Source organism: Miniopterus natalensis, chromosome 1 (assembly GCF_054644295.1).
Source record: "Miniopterus natalensis isolate mMinNat1 chromosome 1, mMinNat1.hap1, whole genome shotgun sequence".
NCBI lineage: Eukaryota > Metazoa > Chordata > Mammalia > Chiroptera > Miniopteridae > Miniopterus > Miniopterus natalensis.
In genome coordinates this window covers 32,088,910-32,105,037 of record NC_142081.1, presented here as the reverse complement: position 1 = coordinate 32,105,037, position 16,128 = coordinate 32,088,910, and the positions used below count along the sequence as shown (strand labels likewise).

At 33.1% G+C, this 16,128-nt stretch overlaps 1 protein-coding gene and 1 pseudogene across 3 annotated transcripts in view; both read left to right on the top strand.

Annotated features, from left to right (window-relative positions):
- Positions 1-16,128, top strand: part of ARID4A (AT-rich interaction domain 4A) — a 54,837-nt gene that overhangs the window by 3,567 nt on the left and 35,142 nt on the right. For all 3 annotated transcript variants that reach the window (XM_016198191.2, XM_087820199.1, XM_016198193.2), the window contains 8 exons: positions 370-435; positions 1,630-1,720; positions 8,199-8,278; positions 8,363-8,457; positions 10,055-10,187; positions 13,919-13,998; positions 14,894-14,970; positions 15,372-15,538. In XM_016198191.2, the coding sequence (XP_016053677.2) occupies positions 370-435; positions 1,630-1,720; positions 8,199-8,278; positions 8,363-8,457; positions 10,055-10,187; positions 13,919-13,998; positions 14,894-14,970; positions 15,372-15,538 (789 nt within the window). The remainder of the gene's footprint in view (positions 1-369; positions 436-1,629; positions 1,721-8,198; positions 8,279-8,362; positions 8,458-10,054; positions 10,188-13,918; positions 13,999-14,893; positions 14,971-15,371; positions 15,539-16,128) is intronic.
- On the top strand, positions 2,131-2,243 carry LOC148094072 (U6 spliceosomal RNA; annotated as a pseudogene).

The window sequence follows — 16,128 nt, the reverse complement described above, 5'->3', positions numbered from 1 at the left end:
CAAAGCTTACTTCTCAGAAATACTACTATTAACATTTTTGTGTTTCCTTATAGTAATTTTCCTATATAAATGTTTTTAATAATCTTAGTTATAGTTCATTAATTCAGCAAACATTTATTAAGTGCCTGTAATATGCATTGACATTTGCTAACTGCTGGGCCTATAATGATGAAGGAGCACTCTAGCCTTCAAGGAGCTCACAGTTAATGAGAGAGACAATAAGCATAAATACAAGACGGTGTAATAAGTATTATAACAGAAGTAACCACAGGATGCTAAGAAAGCATAGATTAAAGATGTTGTTACAGTATTACCATACATGTATTGTTTTAAAAGTAATGTGAATTACTGTGAAAAAATATTTTTCAGGTACTCCTAAAACAGGACAATACTACACAGTTGGTTCAAGATGACCAAGTAAAGGGTCCTTTAAGAGTACGTATGTTCTACAGTTTAAAATCTGAAATGATGAATCATAAATTCATACAATAACTTCGTGAATTTTACATTTGTAGATACAGTTTTAAAATTTTATAAGAATGTTAATTAGAGAACAAAAAATACAAATGTGGTGTTACGTAGTTAGTATAAATTATATTACAATGGCTATGCCCTTAACTTAAGAATGTTAAACGTCTTACAGAAGGATAATTTTTAATATATATAAACATGAGTTTTCAGCCACATTTCATTTTGAATTCTTGGATTCAATGCTTCATTTTGTTTTTTACATTGTTGTCGTATACATTTAGCTTGCTAAATAATATACTGATACCATAAGTCTGAATCTTCTGTTATTCTTTCTAACATACCAAGTAAACTGTTGACTTAATCATTGAATTTAATGAATACCTATATTACATTCATTTCTAGCCATTTGTTTATGTAATCTTTGTTATATCGGAATACCACTTTGGTTAATGTCTGATATACAAAAGTCTGGAAGCTGAAAGAGGTCAACTAGTCCATCTCTCTCTCTCTCTCTCTCTCTCTCTAGTTCAGGGGTGGGGGAATGTCTGGCCCGAGAGATGTTCCTCACGCATTTGGTCTGGCCCTGCCAAGGCAACACCAGGCGGGACTCAAAATTCAATAAATCCGGGAGCTTTTTTCATAGCTAATTTTTAAGTTGATAATTTTGTATGGCCCATGAACGATGTTATAAATATCCAAATGGCCCTTGGCAGAAAAAAGGTTCCCCACCCCTGTTCTAGGTGAATATCTAAAATGTCCCTTAAATACAAATGCTGAATCAAATGTTTCTATGAAAGAAAATTGAAGCTATTGTTGCTTCGTCATACGGTTTTTCAGTTCTTAATATTTCAGTTTTTTTGAAGACAATGTGATACAGTACAGAATCTCTGAAGTAACACGTGACTGGGTTCTCATTCTGTACTCTGCAAATTATTTTCTCTTTCTGAGTCACAATTTTCAGTGTGTAAAATAGGGGTAATAATAGCTTCCTTACCTATGCCAAAGGGGGCTCAAATTGTATGATAAATATATGAACACTACAAGTGATAAAGATCTAAACCAGTGTAAGGTAGAATTATTCTAAGTATTATTATTCTTTTTCACCCAGATGGTGATTTTGTTTAAATTTGGTAATGAAATTTTGATTTTGTGTTTTAGGTAGGAGCTATTGTTGAAACAAGGACATCTGATGGATCCTTTCAGGAAGCTATTATCATCAAGTTGACAGATGCTAGTTGGTATACTGTGGGTAAGTAAAGTAATAATTTAATCCGTAGGATTTGATTTGGGGGTTGCATATACATCTATTTTGTGAAAACACTGAATTATTATGTTGGCAAAAAAATATGTATTCTTTCCTGTCAGTTATGTCTTACGGTAACTTGAATATTGTGGCAATTTCACCCAAGATTTATGGTTATTTTTGTTTTATAAGGAAAGTCAGTGCAACTTAGCATTGTCAACAATCAGACTTTTTAAATTTTTCTGTAATTACAATTTGCAATCTTTTATTGTATTGCTACCTGTTTTATATAAGAGTAGTACAGATGTTACCATAGAATTATAGGCTAAAAAATTCTGACCAGAGTAGAGTCAAGCCTAGGTAATCATAGCATAATTTTTGAAATTTGATACAATGAGGACAAGAAACATACATGCATGCTAGCTTTGGCAGCACATATAGTAAAATTGGAATGATACAGAGAAGATTAGCATAGCATGGCCCCTGTGCAAGAATGACACAAAAAAGAAAGAATGAATGGTATATACTACTAATGTAAATGCACTCTTAACTTTCCTTGCATAATCTTATACTGGCTTTTAAAAACTTTCTGTAGTGAATAGCAACAAGTGTCATAACACAAGTAAATTAAAACCGAAGTGTAGTTACTTATATAGTTGCTGCCATTATGTTAATGAGAATATCAACAATTAACATTTCTAAATTTTTTCTCATTACTTTCTAACTATACAATCCTTTGGATAACATCCAATCCTTGGTTTTACAGTGAACATTTAGTGCATTGTTTGGTTTATATATCTTGGTATAAATAGTATAATGATAGTGTTGTGGTTTCCTTGTAGAAGGAAGAGAAATGGCCCTTAGGTTTACTTTTAGTTTAATTGATTTGTTGCTTTGGGTAAAAATTATTCATCTCCAGTTGATGTTCAAAGCTGTGAAGAACATGCTTTGGTTAAAAATTATACTCCCTGTTGCTTCTATTAGTAGTAGTAGTGATTTACTGAACATAACTACTATTTTGTAACCATTTTTATTCTTGGATTTCCTAGAAGTTGGTGTTGGTTCACAATGGTCTATTATTTCTGAACTACATATTTTTAGGAAGCTTAATTGTGGCTGTTGATAGTTGTTAGAGATTTAAAAACTAAGCTAATGTTAACCCTTAGAGAGTAAGTAAATACGGTTTTGCTATGTTAAATAAGGCAGTGATAAAAATTACAGGAGTTGATGTGCGCGGAATCGTTAAATTATATGATGCATGTTCAAATACTACTATCTCATTCTGTTTGGTACCCAATATCAAGGTTGTATTCATAGTACTTGTATAGTTTTCTGATACAGTGTTCATGCTTCTGCAGAAGCTATGCTTTTCAGGTTTTCACATTCTTGGTTTCTGGACCCCAGAATAATCCTTCAGTTATGAATAGCAACCTCTATCCTTTACATGAAAAGAATTTTAGCATTTCTAAAAGCTAGTTGCTACTGAGCATTCTCTATGGTGATTTTCTACGACGGGTAATTACAGAAGAAATTGTATAATTCTTGTTCTCAAAGAGCTTAGAATTGTAATTACATATAATTCATGCATCACAATCATTAGTGTACATAAGAATCACTTGGCGCTTGTTTTGAAAAATGAGATTTGAGGACCCCAAGTTCTCTCCAATTTAGTAGATCCGGAGGTGACAACCCAAGAATCTTTTTTTTTTTTATATGCACAATGGCTGAATCTAATGTAGCTTGTACACACTTAGGAAAACAAACCACACTTGGAGAAACAAGAGACTTATTCAGGAGAAAAAAAATATTTAAGATCTTTGCATCTGTGTAATGAAGAGAATGACCTAAAATATTTAAGGGTTAAGAGGCACTATTCCCTTAAGTATACTCAATATGGCACTCTGCTGTAAAGAATGTTTAGGTATTGAAGGACGGTAGACCACATTAGAAATGACTGGAGAATAATGAGCTTAAGAGAGGCAAAAGAAAAAGATCTCTTAAAGGTCATGAACTTTCTTTATTTTTCTTTGATTGAGTGCCCACTACCTATTGGACTTAATTGCTCTTTTCTGACATTTTTCTTGATTTCTAGTTCATAAGGAAGTGTTGTATAGGTAAAAACAGAAAGTTATACAAAGTATGATCGTTTTTCATGACTTTTTCTTAAGAGGTCTTAAAATTACATCAGATTATTAAAAACGGAACAAAGCAGGATACTGTACTGCTGGTTTGGATCAAATATGAGTTATAACTGTTGGTGATCAAAAGTTAGCAATGAGTCAATGATAGTAGCTCCTTATGTAACATAGGTATTAATTTTTCCTATTATAGCTGAATAATCAATTTTGAAAGAGATTATAGATCTTCTATAACTCAATTTTAAAAAATCTAATAATACTTTGCCTTGTAAGGTTGAACAATAATTAGCTCTGGCTCATGGATTTTTGTGTTTGTTTTTTGAGCCTTGGAAATAATTCCTCTTCCTATCATAAAACAGTGCTTCCTAGCGTAGTTTATTTATTTGGCCATTCTTTTCCTTGCATTAAAGAGAAGGAATCTGTAATGCGGGGAAGTGTGTTGTTATCTGTACAGTCATTTAAAGGTATCAAAATTTGAAATAGAATTCATACGTACGCTTGAATGTTGCCATTAACTCCTGGTAAATAAAACTGTCAATAAGACATTCTAAAACTGCTGCTCTTTGCCTTTTTGGAATATGAAAGTAACACATTGATTTGAAAAATAAGGGGGAAAATTGCCATTAAATTTAGTTATTTATATATAAAATGTACATATACATTATACACTAGGTTTTTTTTGTTTTGTTTTTAAATATATCTTTATTAACTTCAGAGAGAGAGAGATAGAAACGTCAATGATGAGAGAGTCATTGATCGGTGGCCTCCTGCACGCCCCCGACTGGGGATCGAGCCCGCAACCCGGGCATGTGCCCTGACCAGGATTCGAACCCTGATCGCCTGGATCCTAGGTCGACGCTCAACCGCTGAGCCACGCCCGGCTGGGCTATATACTAGGTTTAACGTTGAAATCTGTTTGATTCTTTATATATTTTCGTGACATTTTTTTAAGATTCTTAGTTTTTCCATGCCTTGTGGTTACCGTTCTGCACATCAGTTGTATCAGATCCCATGGAATTTCTACTTCAGATGAAACTGGTGAATGCACTGACATTGTTTTCAAATGTGCTGCAGGCTTATAAGGCTTTTAATTTAGTTAGAGTCTCATCTAACAAATGTTGTTATAACCATAATCAACCACAAAATATTTTCAAACTAGGTGGTTATTCCACTGACTAGAAAATCATTAAGAAAAAAACCTACCAAACAAATCTATTCAATCCTGTGATAGGCTTTAACTCATTGTTTAAGCGGCCTTCCACGAGACTTAGAATTCCCATATTTTGTTAATATAATTAGACATTTGAATGTTAATTTCTCAAGTTTCTCTGTTCCTGAAGTTTTTTACCTTAGCTTTAGAGGCACTCAGCAGATGATTTTACGAATAGTAGAACTATTGATTTTACCTAGGGTATGCATCTATTTTTAATTTTAAAATTTTTACTCCATTATGTGAAATATTTTGTTAATCATAACTGTGATACACAGACATAATACTACTTATTTTTCCAAAGTCAGAATTCTTGACTTTGTTCCATGTTCATTTTATACCTCTGCTTCATGCTTATGTATTACGTGTTTTGATCCCCCTTAACTAAATTGTAGCTCACTGATTAACTTTCTGATTCTCAATTCCTTTATCTATAAAAGGAAGATAGTGATTCCTATCTTGCAGAGGCTGCTGTGACTATCAGAACATGGTAGAAATTTAATAAGTGATAGCCAATTATATAGTGGGTAAAGTTATTTACTGTTACTATCTTGCTATCCTCCAGCATCTAACAGTGTTATGATAACAGGTAGATCTTTTGTATTTAATAGTTAGATTAGATCCTGTTGCTTTTGTTTCTTTGAATTCTAACAGTTTAGGGTTAGGCTTTGTATATTTGTTTGCATTGGCATTATTTTGCCTAGTATGATTAAAGTTAATCGAGAGAATCTCAGCTTTATCATTTTTCTCAAATTAGGTTTTAATATTTATATGTAAATAATAACAGATACTACTTTTGTTATATCTATTCTATTTCACTCAGCGAATAGTCTATTTAAATGCTGTTTTTCACAAATGTAAGAAATTTCATAGAATTACTAAATCTTAATAGTCTTACATTTTTTCTCTTGGCATGCTGTAGTATTCATCTTCAATTAAAAGAAGCTGAGTTTACTAAATACACCAGTTAATCCACTTTTATCAAAATGCCAAAGTCACTCTTCAATTCTTATAAATTTTGTGTTCTTTTAAGTGATATATTAAAGTTATAGAGAAAACTTCTTATAGATAGAACTTCAAAGTGTGATTATTTTAAAAACCAAGAATTAATTATATTAAATTGTTGAAATTTCTCATAAAACCATTTTGACTTGGGCTGCCATTTATTATTGATAAAAAACTGGGGGAAAGGTTTTGTTGCCTAAATTTCATCTTATTAATTGATCTTACTGTCTCATTTTCCTTCCTCACACCTCCACTTAAATGTGTGTGCATATGAGTATTTTTGTGTGTCCCCAGTGTCACCATCTTTGTATTGTAGGCATTAAGGAAAATTGGAACTTTTAAGATTTTATTCTTTAGTACACTTATGGACTTTAACAACTAATGTGAAGCATTATTTTAAATTTGGTAGGATAATTTTATGATTTTGAATTTTACAAAGAACAGTGGTTTATTTATTAGACTTGACACCACATTAATCAGAATTTTGATACAAATGTTTAGGGCACTGTTAATCAAGTATAGGTTAGTGATGTAATTGTTGAAAGGTGTTGTTTTATCCTGTCATTGTATCTGTCTGAGATGGTCATTAATTTCTGCATCATTGACAGTGTATAAAACAGCTGCGTTTGTGGGATCATTATGGTTCTTTGAATAAGTGCTCCAGGAGCTGTTAATTGTCTCTGCATTGTCTCCTGCATGTAAGAGAGTCTAAGCTAGATGTCTTTTGTCTAACAAAAAGAACTGACTGAGGTTATAGATAAATATTGAAGAGTAGAGTGCTCTTATGTAATTAAGTTTCTAGTGTAAAAAATTAAGTTTGTGATTTGAAGGCAAAGTACTAATAAAACAACCCTTTTTAAAAAATGCAGGGCTGACCCTGGCCGTGTAGCTAAGTTGGTTAGAGAGTCATCCTGATACACCAAGGTTGCGGTTTCCATCTAAGGTCAGGGAACTTAAAAACAACAACAAATGAACTCATAAATAAGTAGAACATCAGTGTTTCTCTCTCTCCCTCTCTCCTCCTTCCCCTCTCTCTAAAATCAATAAAAAAATTTTTTTTATGCAAGATTGTGATTATATAGATAACAGTAAAATATCTAAGATATTATTAAATCAAGGTAATGCAAAACTTTCTTTTATTAACACTAACCTATTGTGTTAGAATGGAAAACGTAGAATTATGAAAAGCAGGATTAAATCTTAAAATAATTATTTTTGTATATATATGTTTTCCTGTGTATATGTTATTTTCATAAGATGCACAGACATTTGTTGATATGTCTATACATTTTAAGTATCTGAGGTAAGGATTCCATCTTATATTTTATTTCTTCATAATGCTGGACAGTCAGGTGTCTTCTGAGAACATTTTATTTTTAATAAGCTCTGTAAATTTTAGATGTTAAAATCAGAGTACATTTCTGCAAAATTAAACCTATAAAATTATCAAAGTAATATAGCTAGTTATATGGTAAAGATTAGTTGTTAATTGTTAAATTTCTTACCCCCATTTCCTTGTAATATTTTCAAGTAGTTTTCAAGTAGTATGATTTTTAAAAATTACGGTTCAAGTAAAAACTTTTAAGAAAACTTCCATGTAATTTTGACTTATTTTTCAGAATTTTTAAAAAATTTCACCTTTCTGATGTTTTCCCCATTTCAACCTTTATGTCTAAACTTCTTACAGTCCCTACTACCAAAAGAAAAAACTTGAGTCTTACGACTTTAGAATTTGCTATGGTAAGTTATCATACAAATAACTAGAAGCAGTAGGATAATCCAGCACCGTTATCAGAAGTCAGTTTCTTGAGGTTAGACATACTCCATTGTAACTTGAAAAAACCCCCATAACACTTTTTTTGTAAACCAAATTTTTGCTCATTCTCTTAGGAGGAAAGGTATTTAATATCTCTCTTTTGACTATGCTGCAGTTGGGGACAGTTCCCTAACCTATTTGTTTGGTATCTATAGAATGAAAAATGTGCTATGTACATTTTAAAAGGTTTTGAAAAAGAACTAACAAATTATGTTGCTTGCAAATATTAAGCCCTAAATAAATAGCAATAACAGCATTCTGTACAGTTGCATTTATATTTGTGGGCATAAATTTTCTCTCTTTTGTTTATTGTAGTGTTTGATGATGGTGATGAGAGGACATTGAGACGCACCTCACTTTGCCTAAAAGGAGAGAGACATTTTGCTGAGAGTGAGGTAAGGTGACACAGACTTTTTGGGTTGAACAAAGGCTACTCATGTAGAGCAAAATATGACTCCATTTGTTTGTTTCTTATCTAGACACTTGACCAGCTTCCATTAACAAATCCAGAGCATTTTGGAACTCCAGTAATTGCAAAGAAGACAAACAGAGGAAGGAGGTCTTCTCTTCCTATGTGAGTGTTATCATATATCGTAACATTACAGTAATTATGGTAATGTTAAACAAATGACTTTTCTAGAATGGCTAAATTTGTTTGGGTAATTTTTCTATAGCATCTTGTATTCTTACATTTGCCATGAGCCAGCCTTGTTTTTATTTTTTCCCATTACTTTGTCCAATAATTATCATAACTTTCAAAGAGGTTACTTTTGTTTTGAGTTCTTTGCCAAATTCCATAATTAATACAATGGTTTTCCTATTTTGAGTGAGTATATTTTTTAACCTTTTTATTTCAAAAACATTTCAAACTTAAAATTTTTAATATATCTTTATTGTTGAAAGTATTATAGCTATCTTTTATTCCCCCATTGACCTCCCTCTACCCTGCACCTGCCCCCCACCCCAGGCACACTGCATTGTTGCCTGTGTCCATAGGTCATGCATACATGCATATAAGTCCTTTGGGTACTCTTCCCCCCCCTCAAACTTAAAATTTTAAAAATATTACAATAAACTTTCATATACTCATCATCTAGATTCACTGATTGTTAACACTTTTGGCACATCATTTTAGAGTTTTTTAATTTAATAATAACTTTAATTGGCTGAACTCTTTAAGAGGAAGTTGCAGGCATCATGACCTTTTACCCCTAAATACTTTACTTGGGACAGAACAAGGACATTTTCCTGTAGAACCAAAGTATGATGATCAATTCAGAAAATTTAACCGTAATAGAATTCTATCTGCTAATATGTACTCCATATTTCAGATTCTGCCAGTTGCTCCAAAATAGCCTTTACAGCATCCCCTGATTCCAGGATGCAATCCAAGATCATGCATTGCATTTATTTTATCTGGTTCTTAAGTCTCCTTTAACCTGGAAAAGTTCCTCAGACTTTGTCTTTTCATGACATTGACATTATTGAAAAGTCCTTACTATGGGTTTTTCTTTTTTTTTTTTTTTTAATATATCTTTATTGATTTCAGAGAGAGGAAGAGAGAGAGATAGAAACATCAATGATGAGAGAGTCATTGATCGGCTGCCTCCTGCATGCCCCCGACTGGGGATCGAACCCGCAACCCAGGCATGTGCCCTGACCGGGAATCGAACCCCAATCACCTGGATCCTAGGTCGATGCTCAACAGCTGAGCCACACCTGGCCAGGCAGGGTTTTTCTGATTGTTTGGTTATCCAGCTAGGTTATCTACGTAAACCCTCAGATGTGTTTTAATGAGATCTTTTCATAACTTGTTAGAAAATTATATTATCTGGCATCTGGCATACATAAAAAGTAGAATGGGAGTCTTTAAAAAGTGTATTTGGCATACAGTAAGTACTTTACAGTGACATAGTCTTTCCTGTCCCAGTGGTTTGGCAGGAGAGCCTAAGTCCACATCCTCAAAGTGTGCTCAGAGTTACCATGGACAGCTCAGGACATCTTCTATGGGGCTGGGAAGTGTCCAGCTCTTCAGTTCCAATGAGAGTGAAAAGGCTACTATTCTGGGATAATCCTGATTAGAAATTGAATTGTATGTGTTACATTCACACCACTCGGACTATTCAAAATGGTTTATCTTAAGATCATGATAAAGTTATTCTGACTTTTAGGAATGAAGATGAAAAGGAAGAAGAAACTAGTGAAGAGGAAGATGAAGATAAACGTCGTCTCAATGATGAATTATTAGGAAAAGTTGTAGGTGTGGTATCTACTTCTGAGAAGACTGAATGGTATCCTGCTTTGGTAAGTAAGGTTTCTTTCCAGAGTTAATCACCATTTAACATATTTGTTTCACATGGATTTCTAAAAAATATTTAAAATATTTTGAAAGTATTACATAAATTTAATTTGGACTTTATTGCAAAATTGAGCAGTCATGCTCAGGTTCTCTGTACTTCACTGTCTTCTTGTTATTTCTTTTCTTTAATTCTCTGTAACTGATCACTTATTGAGATTTTTCAATTTTTCCTTTAAAACATGTTAATGGTTTTTTTTTAGTCTGTTCTAATTACCACTTTAAACCTGATCTCTACAGTAACTTCCTCTAAGTTCCCTTGATTATTGCATTCTTATTTTTTTGCTAAATTTAGACTAATTTTTTCTAGAAGTAACTTTTTTAGAGATTTAATCATAATAATAGTCCCATTCATAAAAAAAAACAAAAAACTTGATTGACTGCCTAATGAATCAGTTCTGCTTTCTGAAAGAAGTATTTGAGGCCATCCCTAGCTGTTGATTTGTTCCCATTCTTAGTGTAAGCTCTCTACTCAGGTTCTTTCTTAATTGCTCCCTCCATAAGACACTTCACTCCTCTAGGCATTTACCCTGCCTTAAATCATTAGTATTTGCTAAGGATCTGCAGTGAGCTCAGGTTTGTTCTAAGTTCCTTAGAAGAAAGAGAAGTATGAGACTTGTAATACATTGCCCTCAAGACGCTTACTATACACATCTAAAAGAGGTTATATAGTAATTAAAAGTTGTATAGTAATTTAAAAATCTTTTGGTGCAGACACCGGAGCAGGATGGAGTACTGGGGAAAGGAAAGGTATACTTGGGTTTTGGAAATGCGAGTCAGAAGATATGTTGGTAGAGAAAACTGATCTTTGCTTATTCAGGAAAGGAATGAGAAGAACGGATGGGCAAGAGATTTATTTCACAAGGAATCAATAAGGCTGGGTAATGCCCGTCTCCACTTTCCCCTCTTCCTGCTTCTCTCTTTATAGTATCTCTTAAGGTCCAGCTTAGGGCCTACCTTTTCTGCAATCTCCCCTACGCACTAACATAAATTGCCCTTCTTCTCTGAGTTTTGATAGCACTTATGTCTCTAATAGTAGTTTTGGCACAAAAATGTGTCCCAAATTACATTAGAATCCTTTGCAGAACTGAGGCCATTTTTTTAGGGTTCTTTGTGCGTGTAAGTACATTACTCAGTTCCTGTTTAACAGATTTGCTGTGCATGGGAAACACCTGCGAAGCCTTTGAATCACTCCCTGTACGCAGATAAGTAAATGCATTTGGGTTCAGAAAATTCAAGTCATAATTTGCTAAGAGATTTTTAAAAAATTATTTATTCAACAGATTTATCATTTGTCAGGCGATGTACAAAATAAAAGATGAGTTAAACACCAGTCTACATTTGATGATTTTGTAGTCTAATGCAGAAAATAATCTAAGTGACTATAATATAAAATAGTATATGTTAAATATTATGACTTCTTGTCTGGAGAGGTGACATTTATTTAAAGGAAATCCAGAAAACCTTCATGAAGCAGGTACTTTTGAAATGCACCTTGAACGATTTAAAGTTAGTAAGCAGAGCTTTGCTAGAGGACTTACTTAGAGGTTACAAAGATAAGTAAAAAGCAGAAAAGCAAGAGGTTTATTCATGGAACTGTTTGATCTGGGAATCCATTTTGGCTAAATATTAGACGTGAGTAGGGGAATAATAGGAAATAAGATTGGGGAGGTAGCCCTGGCCGGCTGGTTCAGTTGCTTGGTGCACCTCCCATACACCAAAAGGTGGCGGGTTTGATCCCCAGTTGGGGCATGTGTGGGAGACAACCAATCGATGTTTCTTTCTCCCTCTCCCCCCTCTCCCTCCTCCCTGTTTCCTTCCTTCCCTTCCTCTCTCTCTAAAAATCAATAAAAACATCCTCGAGTGAGGATTAAATTAAAAAAAAAAAAAAGATTGGGAAGATAACTTGGATATAAGGCAGAAGAGTCTTTAAGAGTTCCTCTAGGGAATTTGCGCATAACTGCATAGAATTTTGCAAAAGAGTGATGTTATTTGAGCTGCATGTAGGAATGTTAATGCGGCAGTGGTACGTTGGATGGATTGTTGTTGGAAAGACTGAAGGTGGCAGGAATCAATTTGAAGGCCATTAGAGTGGTTCATAGGTGAGGTAATTAAGCTTTGGCTCTACCTACTCATTCTTTAAGACTTACTTTAAGCCTTTGCTGCCACACTTTTTCCTTCCCCAGGTTGGGTTGAATCTTCCTCCTTTGTGTTTTCATATTATCCTGAGCCTAGTGGGATCACTACTTACCTTCCATTGTGCTCTTTTTGTGTTCCTTTTTGTGTTTACCCTTTCATTATACTGTTAGCTCCTTGAGGGCAGACATAAACATACTGTTTTTTTTAATATTCACCTCTCGTTTATCTTTTTCTAAAATATGTTTTCACTTATTTACTTTTCCTTTTTAGAGAGAAAGGAAGAGAGAGAAAGAAGCATCGATGTGCGAGAAACATCAATCATTTGCCTCCCTTATGTGCCCTCACCGGGGATTTAACCGGTGACCTTTTGGTGCATGGGACACCACTCACTGAACTGAGGCACACTGTCCAGGGCACAAGTATATTATCAATTTAACAGTTACAAGCACCTAACAAACATTTACTTTCATCTGATGTTAAAATAGCTGCTATGATTGCCAAGAATTTTTAATTATCTGGATATATGCTGTTTAATATGATAGCCATGACCCCTGTGTGGCTATTGAAGTTTAAATGTAACAGTTAAAATTAAATAGAATTAAAAATTCAATCTCTAAATTGCGCTAGCCACATTTCAAGTGCTCAGCCCCATGTAGTTCATTGCTACTGTATTGATCAGTGCAGATATAGAAGATTTTCATCATTGAACAAAGTTTTGTGGATGGTGCTAGATTGTAGCAGAGAAGCTAGTATTAGGGGTAATAATGAGCAGGTACTAATATTTTTAAAAATATTAAATTCTATAAAAAATATACAGAGACTATTTACTAATGTTAAGACATTATTTTTAAAATTAAGAAGTTAAAAAGCTCTTTACTCAGATTTCCTCAGATTTGAATTAATTACTAAAAATTGTACATTTCCTGGTAAGAAAGAGAACTTAGGTGGTTATTTCAAAATAGATCCTGATTCAAGTAATTTTTAAAAATTATAATATGCCTGCCTGGCTGGGCATGGCTCAGCGGCTGAGCATCGACCTAGGATGCAGGCGATCGGGATTCGATTCCTGGTCAGGGCACATGCCCGGGTTGTGGGCTCGGTCCCCGGTCGGGGGCGTGCAGGAGGCAGCCGATCAATGACTCTCTCATCATTGATGTTTCTGTCTCTCTCCCTCCCTCTCATTTCCTCCCTCTGAAATCAATAAAGATATATATTTTTTAAAAAAATTATAATATACCAGATCGTACATTTTATTTTTGTACAATAACTGAGTAAGTCCTAATATTTTAAAGTGGTGGTCACATTATAATTTATATGTCTTTAATTATTTATTTTATAATCTAATGACTGGATAAATAAAATACCTAGAAAACTATTATGCTTAAGAAAAATTATAAGGCTATCTTTGGTAAATAATTCATTAATAATAGAAGGTATTGATAATGAGGCTATTTTTTATAAAATATAATCCATTTGAGAATATATTCTTTATTTGAGCAAGGATAAATAGGAATTAATGTGTTCTTATTTTTTATTTTAGGTAATATCTCCCAGTTGTAATGATGACATCACAGTGAAAAAAGACCAGTGTTTAGTTCGATCATTTATTGATTCTAAATTGTGAGTAATGAATCACTTCATAGTGTTACCCTGGGAGGAAAAAATAGAATCACAGTGATAGAATCTTCCCAGCTCCAAGACTTTATTTTTAAAGTTTAGTCACTTTGTGAACTGAGTTTTTACTTAGTACGTTTTGACTTTTCGTAATGTATGTTATTTTATATTTAAAAACTATGAAAACTGAACAACAGTATGTGAGAATAATAGTAAACAGCTTTTTAAATAAAGCATGGTATTGATTTTATTAATTGTAAAAATTACATTTATCATATGTACTATTATATATTATGAACTATGAAATTTTCTTTGAATAAAATTTATATTACGAGAGTAATTATTTTGACTTTTTTCTGATTAAAAGTCAGATTTTTAGAAACTCTTCTTAATTTTTAACTTTGCTTTGTTTCCATAAAAGGATGAAAAAAAAAAAGATGTAAAATTTAAAAATATACATTTGAGTTATAAATGCTCTGAAAAATCTAGTGCCATAATATATCTTACAATGGTAAACATATTCTAATACTACCTTCGATTACATTTTTTTTTTTACTGAACCGAGCAGTAAATGTAAGAAATATTAAAAATCAAAATAGACGTTTTCTATAAGGAAAACATCATGCTGATATAAACTACCTCATACTGTATATAGGAGAGTTGCATACATTGAAATATTACAGATGTGAGGCTCTCATTAATATACTGTGAGTATGTGAACCATCAGAATTAAGATACCAGCTTTGCCTGTATTATCTCTTATTCTTTATTAAGGATCTTTTTAAAATGTGCAAAATAATTGTGATTTTGAGGTTTATATTTTTCTGTGTGTTAACATGGACTATTTAAGTGATAATTTTTGTTTAATAATGGTTCCCTCCCTTTTATTCTCTGTAATTAGTTATTCTATAGCAAGAAAGGATATCAAGGAAGTAGACATACTCAATCTACCTGAATCTGAGCTCTCTGCTAAACCAGGTAAGATAAGGATGAATCAGTGCATTATGTCACGATGTGGCTCTAATGGGAAATAGTGACTAAAGCAAGGCTGATGATTCTCTGGTGCCATTTAACTATTTAGCATTGATACGCCTCTTATATGATGGCTATTTTTTTTTAATGGCTAGAAAGAACATTTGATTTACAATTTTTAAGTATAACATTACATGTTTTACCATTAAGATTTCTAACAGTATTTTCTAGAGTAATAAGAAACATTCATATGACATTGTAACTTTTGAAATATGTTCAGGTTTACTGTATTGTTTTATAAGTGACAGTTCAATTTGAAGCCAGATCTTCTGATTGAAGGTTTTATGCCTTTCTATTATTATGCTGCTGATTCCATAACAACTGCTGAAGTACGTTTTTAATCTTAGGGCTGCAGAAAGCAAGCATCTTCTTAAAAACTAGAGTTGTTCCTGATAATTGGAAAATGGATATAAGTGAAATCCTTGAGTCATCCAGCAGTGATGATGAAGATGGCCCAGCGGAAGAAAATGAGGAAGAGAAGGAAAAGGAGGCTAGCAAGGAAGAAGAAGAGGTGGTAGGTGAAATTCTGTTTGTAACGTATGAAAAACATTGTAATACTCCAAAGCAAAAATTGTACCTTTGTATATTTTTCCGCTGTTTGAAGGCTCTGTGTTATTTGCTTCTGTCTTTCTCTACTTCACCTTGATTTGGGGAAGAGGGTGTGTGTGTGTTTGGCTTCTAGCTTAGTGTGTAAATCGGAGCTAATTTTTAGCTGATAAGAGGTTACAAAGAAGTTTCCAGGGTAATGAAGTGCAAACTTTTTTTTTTTTTTTTTTTTTAGTATCTTTCCCAAACAACCAAGGAGGAAAGAAATGTAACTTCTAGGTATATTATATGTGTTAACTCATTTGAATTTTTACCATGTGGAGTAACTGAGTGAGGAAAATGAGGGTCATAAAGTTAAGTAACTTTCCCAGGGTGGCACAGCTTAAACCTGGAGAACAAGGATTTGAATCTAGCTCTGGTCTGTCTGAAGTTCGAAAACATGACCTCTTTCAGACATTGCACAGTATCTCAAGGATAATGGGGATTTAAAAAATTATATACAAATTAAGAGAATATTTCTTTTGGCAGTTTGATAAATCATAGCAAAGATTTAGGTTG